At 43.8% G+C, this 13,521-nt stretch overlaps 2 protein-coding genes across 2 annotated transcripts in view; both read right to left on the bottom strand.

Moving 5' to 3' along the window:
- The window catches only part of GNAI3 (G protein subunit alpha i3), a 39,232-nt gene extending 31,787 nt beyond the window's left edge, over positions 1–7,445 (bottom strand). The window contains exon 1 of the mRNA XM_082614930.1: positions 7,229–7,445. Coding sequence (XP_082471056.1) covers positions 7,229–7,346 — 118 coding nt within the window. The 5' untranslated portion in view covers positions 7,347–7,445. The remainder of the gene's footprint in view (positions 1–7,228) is intronic.
- A 4,218-nt stretch (positions 7,446–11,663) lies between these two features.
- GPR61 (G protein-coupled receptor 61) lies at positions 11,664–13,019 on the bottom strand (the record flags this gene model as incomplete). The annotated part of the gene is made up of 1 exon (XM_082615150.1): positions 11,664–13,019. The coding sequence occupies one exon, from the start codon at positions 13,017–13,019 to the stop codon at positions 11,664–11,666; it is 1,356 nt and encodes a 451-aa protein (XP_082471276.1).
- Positions 13,020–13,521: the final 502 nt, after the last annotated feature.

The following is a 13,521-nucleotide window of genomic DNA, read 5'->3' as shown; positions in this document are numbered from 1 at the left end:
GCACGGCCTTAATTGCTCCATGGCATGTGGGATCTTCCCGGACCAAGGCTCGAACCCTGGTCCCCTGCATTGGCAGGCAGATTCTCAACCACTGCGCCACTAGGGAAGTCCTAGTTGATAATATTAACTTCACAGACAAGGGACCCCTGAGGTCAGACCTCATTGTACAGAAAAAGGAAAATGAAGCTCAGAAATTAGGACTGCTCTCCCAGTCTTCGGTCTCTGCTCTCTGCCCTACATCACATGGTATCTCCTATTTCTGAATTGAGTTACTAGTTCAAATAGATGGATTTTATTAGTGCTAGTCTACTGTATTCTGTTGACTACAAAACAAATTTTAAAACAAATTTCAGTAATCTGAACAAATTTAGTGTCCACTGCTCTAGGCAATTCTTATGAGACCCACGTTTAAATTTTTTGGTCTTTACTGCTAATATTCTAGCTCTTGAATACTTAAAGCATCTCTTCCTCCCCATTTCCCCCGACAAGCCCCAACCCACAATAAAACAAAACTAAACTAAACAGGAGAAGACACAGCATGGATAACTAAAAGCTATGAGCAATCTCTTTGCCAAATGTTTTTACCTACTCCCTAACAAAAACCTCTAAGCAAGATTATTTTTTTTTAAATAATCCATCCAGAAATATGTTGTTTCTCAGTCTTTTTTTTTTTTTTTAATTTATTTATTTTTGCTGTGTTGGGTCTTCGTTTCTGTGCGAGGCCTTTCTCTAGTTGTGGCAAGCGGGGGCCACTCTTCATCGCGGTGCGCGGGCCTTTCACTATCGCGGCCTCTCTTGTTGCGGAGCACAGGCTGCAGACGCGCAGGCTCAGTAGCTGTGGCTCACGGGCCCAGTCGCTCCGTGGCATGTGGGACCTTCCCAGACCAGGGCTCAAACCCATGTCCCCTGCATTAGCAGGCAGATTCTCAACCACTGCGCCACCAGGGAAGCCCTAAGCAAGATTATTAACAAGGAGCAAAATGGTCCATTTTACCTCTTCCCTTAGCTCTGGACAATTTTCTGGTGCTCATAAAAATAATAGGGGGGAAAATTAACTGGAAAAAAGCAGGGACAACGAAGCATAGACCCTGAACTGATTATAGGCATTTAAGAAAATTAATTCCTGAATTAAAATCAAAGGTAATTAAAATCAGGTGACATTAACTATTCTGAGTTGGATGCATTGATAATGGGAGTTTAAAATCCTGCACCTACCTCAAGTTGAATTTAATTACATCTCCCAACCATACAAAATGACAACTTAATATTGAGAATTAGCAGGCATGCTCTTGTGAATTAAAGAAAAACTAAAGCAATGATATGTTTAGTTCTTCAATATTTCCATCTCATTCCATTATTTTCACCTTATATTCAGTGAGTGTCTACTAGCTGGTAGGCACTGTCATCTATTAAACATTAACTTTCTAGCCATGCCTTTTTAATTGAGAACTTGACCCACCTTGTCCCTGAAAGGGTCAGCCTTATGAAACTCATGATACCCCACAGCCCTGCCATATTCCCACCACAGATGACTAGACTGCGGCAGGCACCTGACAAGGAAGGGCCAATCTGATATTCTTTCCCAGGAACCTGGAATGCGAATCCTGAGAACCTGAGTCAGATGACATGAAGTGCCTGAACTACCAGGTTAGGCAGTGTGAGGAGCCAGAGGTATGAGAGTAAGTCAAAGCTGAAGACTGGAGGAAGGCAAAGAAGTCCTGTGAGCAGAGAAAGCTGTTCTGAAGAGGTGACTTACCAACAAAGCAGAGCAAGTGACCAGTCTACTCTAGGAGAAATGGGGGGAGGGGACATGTATTACATTCCACGTGCACGCAACCTGGTTGTATTGCATTTCTTATCTATCCTTGTCTGATGCCTATGAAGGTGCCTACTGTATCCTTTCAACAAAGCCTTCCTTGACTGGAAGAAGTATGAATTTCTATTCCTTTCAGGCAAAACACCTTAGCATTATCTTAGGTGCTGCAGCACATATAAAGATAAGAAATACCTAGTTAGTTCTCTTGGCCCTCAAGGACCATATATAGTGAGGAGCTGCTAAGTATACAAATAACCATAATATATGGTAAACAGTAAGCATAAAAAGTACTATGAGGTTTCAAAAAGAGGGACAGATCATATCCAATTCAGAACATCAAAAAGGTTTCATGGAGGAAAGGGAACTAAAATAGAAATAATAATAGATGGACCTTGGGATATTTTTTAAATGTATTTACTAACAAAAATAAAATGTCAGAATCCTAAGTCAGTCAACAACAAAAAAATTAATTTTACTGGCCCATGAAATACAAAAATCTGGTAACAACTGAATCATAGAACTTGGCAACTGACTGGTTATATGGATGAGAGCAAGCCAGGAGTTAAAAAAACAAGTTCAGTTTTCAGTGTATATGATTTTGAGAATGACAATGCCGGAACAGAAAAGTTCACAACAGGTGGATTTGGGAGAGAGAAGTGAGGAGGGGTGGCAAGTTCTGTACTGGATATATTGACTTGAGGCAAGTGTCACTGGGGGAACTGGAGAAAGAGGAGCCATCTCAAGTACAGAAAACAGTTTTCTCAAAAATTCCAAGGAAAAAACTTTTAGAAGACGTAAAAGACCTTTCACAACATCTAGGTTTTTTCTTTTTCATTCTGAATGTTCCATTTTTGGCCAGCTACTGATTTTCCTGGTCCAAAGATGAGGGACTTTAAGGAGGTTAGGCAGTACCATGGAAGAAGAACTTGATGAAAAATATGGCTCTTCTCTCCAGAAAAACACATGTAACCACAAATTTTGCTAAAAATTTTAGAAAGTTCATGGATCTTCTGAAGCCCTAAGGGGTACACACACCCCAGGCTGTTGTTGTTGTTTTTTTTTTTTTTAAGGCATGATGTGGAAGAAACTGTGAAAGAAGAGACAGGGTTCAGAAAAAAGAGGAAATATCTGTAGAGACTCATCCACTCCCTTTTCCTTTCCAAGCAACTAGAGGATGAAGCAGCTCAGCACCACAGGGGAGAGATAAAGAGCACAGTGCTTGAGGTTCTACCTCACTTCTCTATAAAAGAACGAACTATTTTTATCAGAGACCACTGCTCCAAAACTAAAAGACTTTTTGTAATAGTGCAAATACATTCAATAGGCTAAAATTTTTAAAGAAACACAGTTGCAGCCCTGATTAAAAAGTTACATGTCCTGTCAAATCTAATAAGTACTAAGCACCCAACTCTATGGTCATCCCTGTACTTACTACATAATTAGCATACTCAGGCAAGATTACAATACTATAATTCCTGAAAGGGATACCACACTTTCAGACTGCAGAAGTGATGAATGCAAATAAAAGACACAAAGAATAATAAGTGCTTATAAGAAACAAACCTATTTTTGCACTGTGAATTTCTGTTTTTTATGCCAGTTTCTTTTGCCCAGGCACAAGATGCATCCCCACAAGAAATCTAATAACTGTCCAGGAATCTCAAGCCAAATAAATAGCAAACATTAAAAAGAATATCATCTTATGACAATATAATAGCATATTTATCAAAGGACAGTCTGATTTTCAATAACAAGCATATTCTGCCAGTAACATGCAGATATTTAAATGTAAATAATCAAATATAAAATATAAGGTTTAAGTGAATTAGATGATTCCAATTCTCTGCATGCAACTCAATTTTTGCCATACCACTACCAGCAAAATCCTAAAGAACAAAGCATTAACCTCATTTTGTGTAACAATGTTTTCTCAAGATCTGCTAAGGGGAACTATCAAGAAATGGATAGATAGAGATAGCACAGGAGTAGATCATTCAGTAACTTACAAAACTAAATGATAATGTTTAATTCCTTTTACCACACAACAGTTATATTAAAATTCCTTGAAGATCTTTGAAAAGGGTACATTAATATTTGAAAAATAATCAAATATCTGTCTGAAACACCCTTGAAAAAAGTAGCTAAAATGATAAGTTTTCCAAACATCATTGTAATGACAGAAGTCACCATTTAGTGAATATTTATCTAAGTATTTTACATACGTTACCTCATTTGATCTTCTGAAATAAGCATCACATCTCCACTTTATATATGTGAAAATTAAGACTCATATGTTTAAGTTACATGCTCTGGGTCTCACAGCTAGTAAATGGAGGTGGGAATTGAATTCAGTTTTATGAGACTCCAAAAGCAGTACTGTTATGCTTTATCCCAGTGATTCCCAACTTTGGTCACATCATGTCGCATGCTGAAAATGGTAATACTTGTAAAGCTTACTGGGGTAAGTTGGAGGGACTTGGTGAAAATAATACTTTTTTTTTATATTATAAAATGATGACATGAAAAATAAAATACAAAATATTACAGATGATATTAAATACTAATTGGTATAAGCCTTCTGAATCAAATATTTTCAACTGCCAAATTCAGAGTTTACTGATGGAATCATACCAAAAATGTTCAAATATCATTCCAACTGCTGTAAAATTTTTAAAAGTTAATCATAAAATGATTTAAAAATCATAACATCATAAAAATGATTTAAAATTTCAAAACCATAAAACATTTGCAAACAGCACACTGTATGCCTTCCTATGCACTACACTCTGGTTAGGAAGCCCTGCATAACATAATTTTGTTTTTCTGTAGAATATTATGATTAAACACTAATTTGGTATATCAAGAGCTTCTCAATAACACATCTAAAAGAAATTTAAACCAAAGGTAACCAGAGAATTATAACACTGCATTCTTCCTTAACTAATCTGAATTTCTATAGTACCTTTAATCTATAACATTCATTTTGATATAATAATAACAATGATGGCTAATATTCATTACACTAATATTTTGTGCCAGACTGTGTTCTACTTCACATTATCATATTTAATCCTCAGAGCAATCCTATGAAGTACCTCTGTTTTCTCCATTTTAAAGATGAGGAAACTGATGCAGAGAGAAATTGAGTAAACAACTTTCCAAGGTTATAGTTGGTAATTGGAAATTAGAATTTGAAACAGTCTGACTTCAGAGCCCATGTTGTTAATCACTATGCTAAATTACATCCCCGCAAGGAAGGAAATACAGTAATATTTAAAGAACACCTATTATGTGCCAGGAAACCCAAAAGTAAGTAAATAGATCTCAACTTAGACCAAGTTTGATAGTTTTACAGTGATGAAGTTAAAAAATGACTTGCATGTACATCAAAGGAGGTATTCTACAGCAAAAAGAAAATTATTTGTATACAGTGATGGGTGCATTTTGCTTACAGAAATAGCAAGGAAGATAACTTTAATTTCATAAGTGTGTTATGTTATGGTTCAAGCAAGAACATCTCTCTCTGCCACCTATTTGAATTTGTTGATTTAACTTGCTCAAGAATATAAAAAAATATTACTTAAAACAATGAAACTGATGAAAAGTAAAAGCAAATGTTTTTACTTACTGCTTTTGAAGTTCCCTAAGTGATCATGTGTTTAATTTTGTTTTTAATTAAATGCACTATTTATAAAGTCCTGTATCACAATAGGCTAATGTCCTGAGGGGATCTCTAATGATGATTGTAAATCAAAATAACCACAGAAGATGAAAATACACCTTTACTTTCATAACTAATCGATCAATAGAGACAATGCTAATGCCTTGAGTATTATGGTTTATATCAAACATCTGAAAGGCCCCAAGGAGCAATGTCCAACATTAGCTGGCACATGCTGGTTAACAGTATATATTTAAGAAGCACCTACTATGTACCAGGGACCACGCTCATTCACAAATGATACTGTTATATGGACAGTGGCAGTCTGGAATTTCAATTTTATTTCATACGTTCTGTAAGATCGGGTCTTCAAACTGAAAGCTCAAGCTCCAATGCATAACTTTCCCTCTTTATCCAAAAAGCTGTTACCAGGGCTTCTGCAATCTACAAACCATCAAACATGTTAACATGAAAAGACTAGCATGGCCACCCAGAACACCCTGGAGTACAAAATAAACCCTGGGTTATGGTGCTGCATTGTGTCCTCTGGAGCTTTACACCATAAAAACTTGGCACTTCTAAAGCAACTTCTTTTTCCCAAAAATCACTTGTTTTAAAAAGTAAAGTTCTATTGCTTACAGAAACCATTACTCTTATTTAGTTTTCCCTAACAGATCCCTAGAAAATACTAAAGGTGAAGAAATGTGGCTTTATCTTTTGGTAAGCTGATACCAGGGTACTTTATGTGATTTACTGAGCCTCTAGAAACCAGTCTCTCAAAAATTCTAAAACTAACCATGCTGAGTAAAATGCATCTGACTGTACATAAAAGCTACTTAAAACAAATGTCAGGTAAAATAAAAGTAATTCCTGAAGCCAATATTTAAAAAAAAAAAGAACAGCTCACCAGAAATCTGTCACTGTCACACCTTTTACAGTAAATATGTCCAATATTTATCTTATCCTAAGATAACTGCAGTCCCACTGTACATCATCCCTAGCAACTATTCAGCAACTCCCACTGTGTAATCTATTATCATCACATCTTATGCCACAAACCTCAAACCAGCAAGTCCTTAAATCTCCTCAGCTCACACAACCTCCCACTTTATAAAAACAAGGAGTTATAAAACCTTAAGAGAATAAAAATAATAGAAAAAGGTGGATAAGTACACACAGCTTCTGCACCCAAACTTTTCCTTTATACCTGAGAACTTGTCATTTATCTCAACCACACACCTTCCTGTTCCTGGATAACCCAGAGTTCCTCCACCTTACCGATAGTTCAAAATGCCCACTCTCTAATAAATGACAACGTCCTATGTGACCACTCTGTCCCTGCCCCCCTCTCTACAAGCCCAACACACTCTCCCGTCCTCGCTACCAACTCACTCCAACCCCTCCCCCTTGCAAAACCTTCCCTAACAGCAGCTCTTCCTTTATGAGCTTTTCCCATATTCCTAATAGTCTCAATGTCCTACTGGACCACACTTCCAAGCTCTCTTCGCTGAACCCAATTCCAGCATGGAGGCACACCCTCTCTCCAGCCTAATTCCTACCACCCCAAAACCCCACCCCCTCATCACGCCCTCCGGCCTCAGCCACCAACCCCCCACACCCCGCCCCACGTCCGTCACGCCCTCCAGATTCTTCGGGGTCCTCTCCTCCGGCGCGGCCTGAACCCCCGCCCAGGACTCCCAAGTGCCTGGGCCCTCGGGAACACCCCGCCAGCCCCGCCCCCAGCCCCTCACCGAGTAGCAGCAGCTTCACTTCTTTGGCCGCTTTCTCCCCGTCCTCCCGCAAGTTGCGGTCGATCATCTTGCTTCGCTCCACCGCCGCCTTGTCTTCGGCGCTCAAAGTGCAGCCCATGGCGGCGGAGGGAGAGGGGACCAGGCCCGGCCTCACTCACACACCGGAGACTGCGGCGGAGCCGGCAGAGACAGCGACTACTGTTGGGCGGCGGCCCTCTCCGTCAGCTCCCTGAGCGCCCAGAGGAACCGGATATCCGGCGGTTTACGACACTTCCGGCAACGCCCGCGGCCGTTACTTCTCGGCCCTGTCTAGCTAGGGTAAAGGAGGAGCAACCGGGAGCGAGAGAACGAAGACAGGAGCGAGCAGGTCAAGCGGCCGTTCCGTGGTGTAGGGCTGCCCTGTCGAGCTCGCCGGGCGCCGCTCGACCTTAGTCCCCTTTCACCTTTTCGGCTGCCTTATTTGGATAAGTGTGGAAAAAACAGGGACTGGCTTCTCCGGCTCAAGACACTCTCCCGAGGTCACACAGGCGGCTTCAGATTGACGTGGGGGATGGGAATTCCCAAATAAAAGGCCGCAGCCCACACGGAAATCTCTGCTGGGAATTTCCCACTGGCCAGAAAACCCAGCTGGACTCTGGCTGTGGAGATACGGAGCCTCTGCCCAAGTGTAGGACACTTTCTCGACCGAAGTTGTCTCAGCCAGATCTATAGGATGAGAATTAGAGTCTGGGCCCTGGCCGCGCTCCACATCTGAAATTAGTAAGACCGACCATGCCTGGGACTTTATCGATCCCTTTCTGCCCTCTCCTCTGGCCCACCGCCTCCTGCTCTCAAAATGTACCCAGTGAACTTGAGAGTTGCCCAGCTACTACGTTGGTAAATGGTCACTTGAAATCGCTAACAGATCTTACTTTACTTGAAAGGTAAGAGTGTAGTTTCTCCATAAAATTTCCATGCTGTCTTTCCCCAACATAAGCCAGTTTTAGCGCTCACATATCGTCCTGCGTTAAGCGCTTAGGACTTCTACCAGGATTAGGCAACCAAAGTTCCACACCCTAAAACAAACCAGTGCATCCTGTGAATCTCCTATTAAAATTACCTGTTGTACCACATGAAAGGGAAGTTCTGGTAAAATTTGCCTCTCAGCCATAGCATCACCTGAAAGTTGATAAATCCCCTATAAAAGCCCCAGACTGATAGCCTTTTTACTCATAATCCTGGATACTACAATGAAAGTAGCCCTAAATTACCTTTACTTCCAAATAGCCCCACAAATACTCTCACCATATATTCTAGGGTGGGGAACTCTTGTAGCCCTCAAAACCTTTCTCTACGATTAAATATTATCTCCCCAGTAGAACCTAAACCTTAGAATATACGGTCCAAACAGAAAGGTCTATATGGTGATTGATGATCATTAGAGGAATTTCTTGAGAGCCACCTTAAACAGCCTCATCCACCATAATTTATTACTGCCAGTTCTTCAAAGTTCGAAGTCTCCTACTCTTTTCCAAGTGACCGTTAGAATAAAAGGGACTGCTTTCCCATAATCAATACTTATGGGGAAAAAGGGCAAGAGGAAAGGGAAGAAAAACCAATATTTATTGAGTACCTATTTGCCAAGTATGGCTAGGTGCTTCCATGTGTCATCTCTTTTATTCCTCACAACAACCCTGTGAGGTAGGTTAATATTATCCCCATTTTTACAGATGAGGAGATAGGCTCAGAGAAATTAAGCATCTTTCCCAAGTTCACACAGTGAGTAAGTAGATCTGACTCCAAATTCACTCCTTTTCTACCATGCTACTATAAGATGTTACCTGGGAGACCCGACAACAGAAGGTTTTCATCTAGGATTGAGAGTTACCCCAACACCACCAGGGTGCGGGGAAAAAATAACTTGAGAGCACGGTTTTCTCAACCTGTTGATTTCTTCAGTGGATTTAGAGGTCAAATTTTGTCCAGGAATGGCTTTCACAGCTAAGAATTACATATGGAACTTTACCAAGTGATCCTGGTGATTAGAAAACCCCTGGAAGGTGGTCATGACAAATTGTTGGGAAAGTTCTCAGCATAATAGAAGAGAAAATTTTATTTCCTTCATGATCCACTCCGGGAAAAATAAATGGCAAATGAACCAGCATATGTCAAATTCTGTAATAAACACCAGTGAGATCACAGTGTCAGGAAACTTCAGCCTGAATTAGCCATATTCTTGTACTTAAGATTTTCTCCTTTGATGTATGCGAAGGAAGAGTTGGAGGGCAAAGTCAAACAAAAAGGCAAAATAAGTTAACAAAATGGCTGCCAGGCAGTGTTTAATGTCCCCCCCGCCCCTCCCCACCTGCCCTCATCTTTCCTAGCTCCACTGGACTCACACTGCCACCTGCTGGCAATGTTTAGGGTCGGCTAGCTCTTCAGTGGTGTTCGGAAGTTTTCCCCCTATCTAGGAATGAGATTCGTCCCTTAGGAATTTACCTTTAGGAGAGAGAGGAGGAGAACATGCATTTCAATCGCAAAAGACTCTCCTCGGTGTACATATTATCTAAGGGATTTCCTCAATGTAATAAGCACTGGACTAGAGTAAGTCTAGTGGTAGGAAGACAGAAACGTGGAAAATTTCCTAGATCTGAGGAGGAGAAGCTGCCCCGTTTCATGTGATAAATTATTTTCCTCAACTAGAGTTTCATCTACAGCCCCCAGACTTTCAATCTGCAGGAAGACTCCATATAGGCATCTTGCTGCAATAGGCTGAACTCTCAGAAGTTAGAACCACGAACATATTCCTCAATATATTTCTCTTAACACATTCCATAGTGCTTTACTATATGTAAATGCTCTGTCAAAATACAAGGTACCTGATCAAATTAGACTGTGAACTCCTTGAAGGCAGTGACTGCAAATCCTCTGTGAGTCTTACAGAATAGGGTATTCAACTATCATGCACTGAGTTGAACTGAAGGAGTCAATGTTGATATCAGCATAACTTTTTATAATAAAAATTATTTATTAACTGTTCAGAGGGGAAACTGTCCCACTCCCACCAAGCCATCTTCCTCTTTGATGCTCAGTTAAGCCAGGAATTTGTTCAAATACAGATCACACCACCATGTGGTCCGGCCTCAACTCTCTAATGTGACCTGATTGAATTGAGGGAAGTGGACGGACGGGTAGTCCTAGATGGGTGTCCTGTCCAGTTTGTGATTATTCCCCCTCCCTTGAATATACCACCACCAAGACCACCCAACACAGTTCCTACAGTCTCAATCAGTGAACAGCTGAGCCCAACTCCCATGCCCCCTCTCCAACCCAGGGCTGCAGATAGGAGAGAGATTTAAGTCTTTGCCACTGAAGCTAATTTTGAGAGCGATGAATGGGAGTAGGGAGGCATTTAATGAACCATGGAAACCCCACCTTTCCCATTCCCAACCTTAGTCTCTTGTACCCGATTGTCCAGAGGGCTGGCGATGGGTCACTGCCGTGAAGAGAGAGATCAGGGAGGCCAGCTCTGGAAAAAAAAGATTTACAGTATTATTGGTCTGGGTTACTACAGGCCTCTCTGTATCCAACCACCTTAGCGATTCAAATGCTAACCCCCACCTTCAGCCATCCAACCCCCAATCTTTCCACTTCTTCATCCTAAAAGACAAAGAGAAAAACATTCCTGCTTTATTCTTGCCTCTGCTAAGATCAAGCCCCAAACTTAATCTCCCATGTCCAAAAGAGAAACTGAAAAATACAACAAAACGGCTGTTCCTGGAGGGTGGGAGAGAGAGAGCTGCAGTCAACTTTCCTCTCTTCTACTCTGTGTGCCCTGATTGCTGTTTCCCCTCGCTTGACCAAACTCAAGAAAGGAATATACCCAGCTGGTCCTCTCGCTTTAAGGAAACCTCAGGTTTAAAACTAGAAAAAAAAAAAAAATCTATTAACTCAAAGGAAACACTTGGCTGTAATTTAGTTGTTTTTAAACCTAGCAAGGAAATGAGAAGACATGGGTCATTTTCTTACCTTGCTTGAGTGCAATTTCTGCCCTGGACAATTACACTGAAAAATGAAAGATCCTAAAGGGTCCCCAGAATAACTCCAAGCCTGGTCTGCTGCCCTATATCTTCCAACTCCTACCCTTAGAGTTTCCCTGCTTCCTGAGTCATGGAAGTTCATTGGTTGAGAGGCATCATCTCACCTTCTTGACCCTTTACTCTCGTCACCATCTCACCAGGTTCCCTCCCCCAGGAGTCAAGGCTCACAGCCATGTCCAAGGCTTTTGCCACATATCCATCCAGTTGGCTCTGTTCCTGACCCAGAAAACACTAAGCGAAAGCTGTGTGCAGAGACCCCCAGCCCCAGCTAGCTGGGAAAAGGTGATACCACAAGGAGTTCCTTGCGGTCCTAACCGGCCCCCAGCCCCATCTCCCTCCAAGTGTCCAGCAGCCCATCAGGACTCCACTCGTGGTGAGGGGGCAGGACGGAGGTAGCTGTCCGACATGATGATGTCGCTGGTGAGTTGTTGCTCCAGGAACTCAGAGGTCTCCTCAGCTATCTGGCCGGGGATTCGAAAGTCAACAGCAGGTGGCTCCTGCTTGGGGCTGGGTGCAGGTCGGGAAACCCAGGACTCCGTGGGACAGCCAGTGCCCTGAAGAAACTGCAGGAAGTTCTCCTCAATGGAGCCCTCCCGGCTAGGGAGCCTCAGCTCCTCCTCCGGCGCCTGCTTGAAGAAGCAGACAAACTGCTTGCTGAGCTCCCCCCGGATCTGCCGATTGAGACATCCATAGAAGAAAGGGTTGGAAGTGAAGCAGAAGTAGCCAATCCAGGTCACCACATTCTCCACCTGCCCGGTCAAAATGGGCTGAGCACTCAGGGCGACGTAGAGGTGAAAAGAAAAGTAGGGCAACCAACAGAGCAGGAACTGTCCCCCTACAGCCAGGAGGACCACTGCTGCCTTCCCTCCCCCAAACGTCCGGTGCGGGGTGGTCTGGGGGGCCCCCGAGCTGGTGACCATGGTGGAGCGGCTGCTGAGAGACTCGGAGCGTTGCCGGGGGGTCTCCATCCACGTGGGCAGTGGTCCGTGCTGCATGGCAGCCACTCGGGCTACTCGGAACATGCTGCAGTAGACCACTAGGATGAGGAGCAGGGGCAACAAGAAGTAAAGGACAGCAAAGACCACCACAAAAAGCTGGCAGTAGGCACTGTGGCTCCATTGGAGTGAGCAGCCTGGGGGAACACGGGGAGCTCCCTCCTCCAGGGAGACCCTTCCCAACACCGGCACAGAAGCCATGGCCAAGGCCTTTACCCACACACCCACCAGAACAGAGGCCACCAGCCCCAGCGTCATGCGCACCTCGTAGCGCATGGGGTGGACCACATAATAGTAGCGCTCCACGTTGATGGCCGACACTGAGAGAATGGCCAGGCTAACAAAGCATACGCTCAGGAACAAGTAGAGGCGGCAGGCAACCTCCCCAAAGAGGTCATGGTCAAAGAGGGCAGAGCTGGAGAGCATGGCCAGGGGCATGAGGGTCAGGGCAGCCAGCAGGTCCACCAGGCAGAGGTGGAAGACAAAGACAAATTTTCGAAGGGCGGGTGTCTTGGCGATAACAGCCATCACAGCAGCATTGCCAGCCACAGCGGTCAAGTCCAGCAGGAGCATGAAGAAGAGGGCCACAGACTCTGAAGCCACGTCCCGCAGCCCTACCTCCGGGACCCCACTGGCAGTAGAGGGACCTGGGGTTTGAGGGACCCTCCCCAGAGTGGAAGAGTTCCCTGAGGACGGGGGGATGGGGGAGGACTCCATGGGGCCGAAAGAGGACACCCAGGGCACCTCCTGTCACAGGCCCATCCCCCATCCTAGTCCAGTGACCCTGGGATGGCAAGCCCAGGCCCAGGCTTCCCAATTTTGTGTGTGCGGGTTGGGGTGGGGAGAGAGCGCCTCCTGCTGGAGCCTCTCGGGCAGGCTCTTGTTGCCAGCCCTCAAGGCCGGGGACTGAGGGCTCGGGAGGCAGCTCCGGGTCCACCTTGGTGACTGCAGGGAAGCAGGAGCATGAGAGATGCGGGAGCCTCACCCACTCAACACTCCGTCTTCTGAGTGGTCTCCAGCTCCTTTCCTCTCTTCTCCACACCCTTCTCCCCTTTCAAGGACTGTTATCCAGGGACTCTAAATCCTCTGTCTCCCTTTCCCAGGGTCCTGCTGAACTCTGGGATAGTGCCCCAGTATTAGGGTTGCTTATGTAAACTTCATGATTTCTTGTCTCCTCAGAATGGCAGCAGCTGTCGGGGAGGAGAAGGAGCACGAGATC

The sequence above is a fragment of the Mesoplodon mirus genome (assembly GCF_964341445.2).
Source record: "Mesoplodon mirus genome assembly, chromosome: 3".
NCBI lineage: Eukaryota > Metazoa > Chordata > Mammalia > Artiodactyla > Ziphiidae > Mesoplodon > Mesoplodon mirus.
Note: the sequence above shows the minus strand (reverse complement) of the source record. Positions and strands in the feature narration are given on the sequence as shown.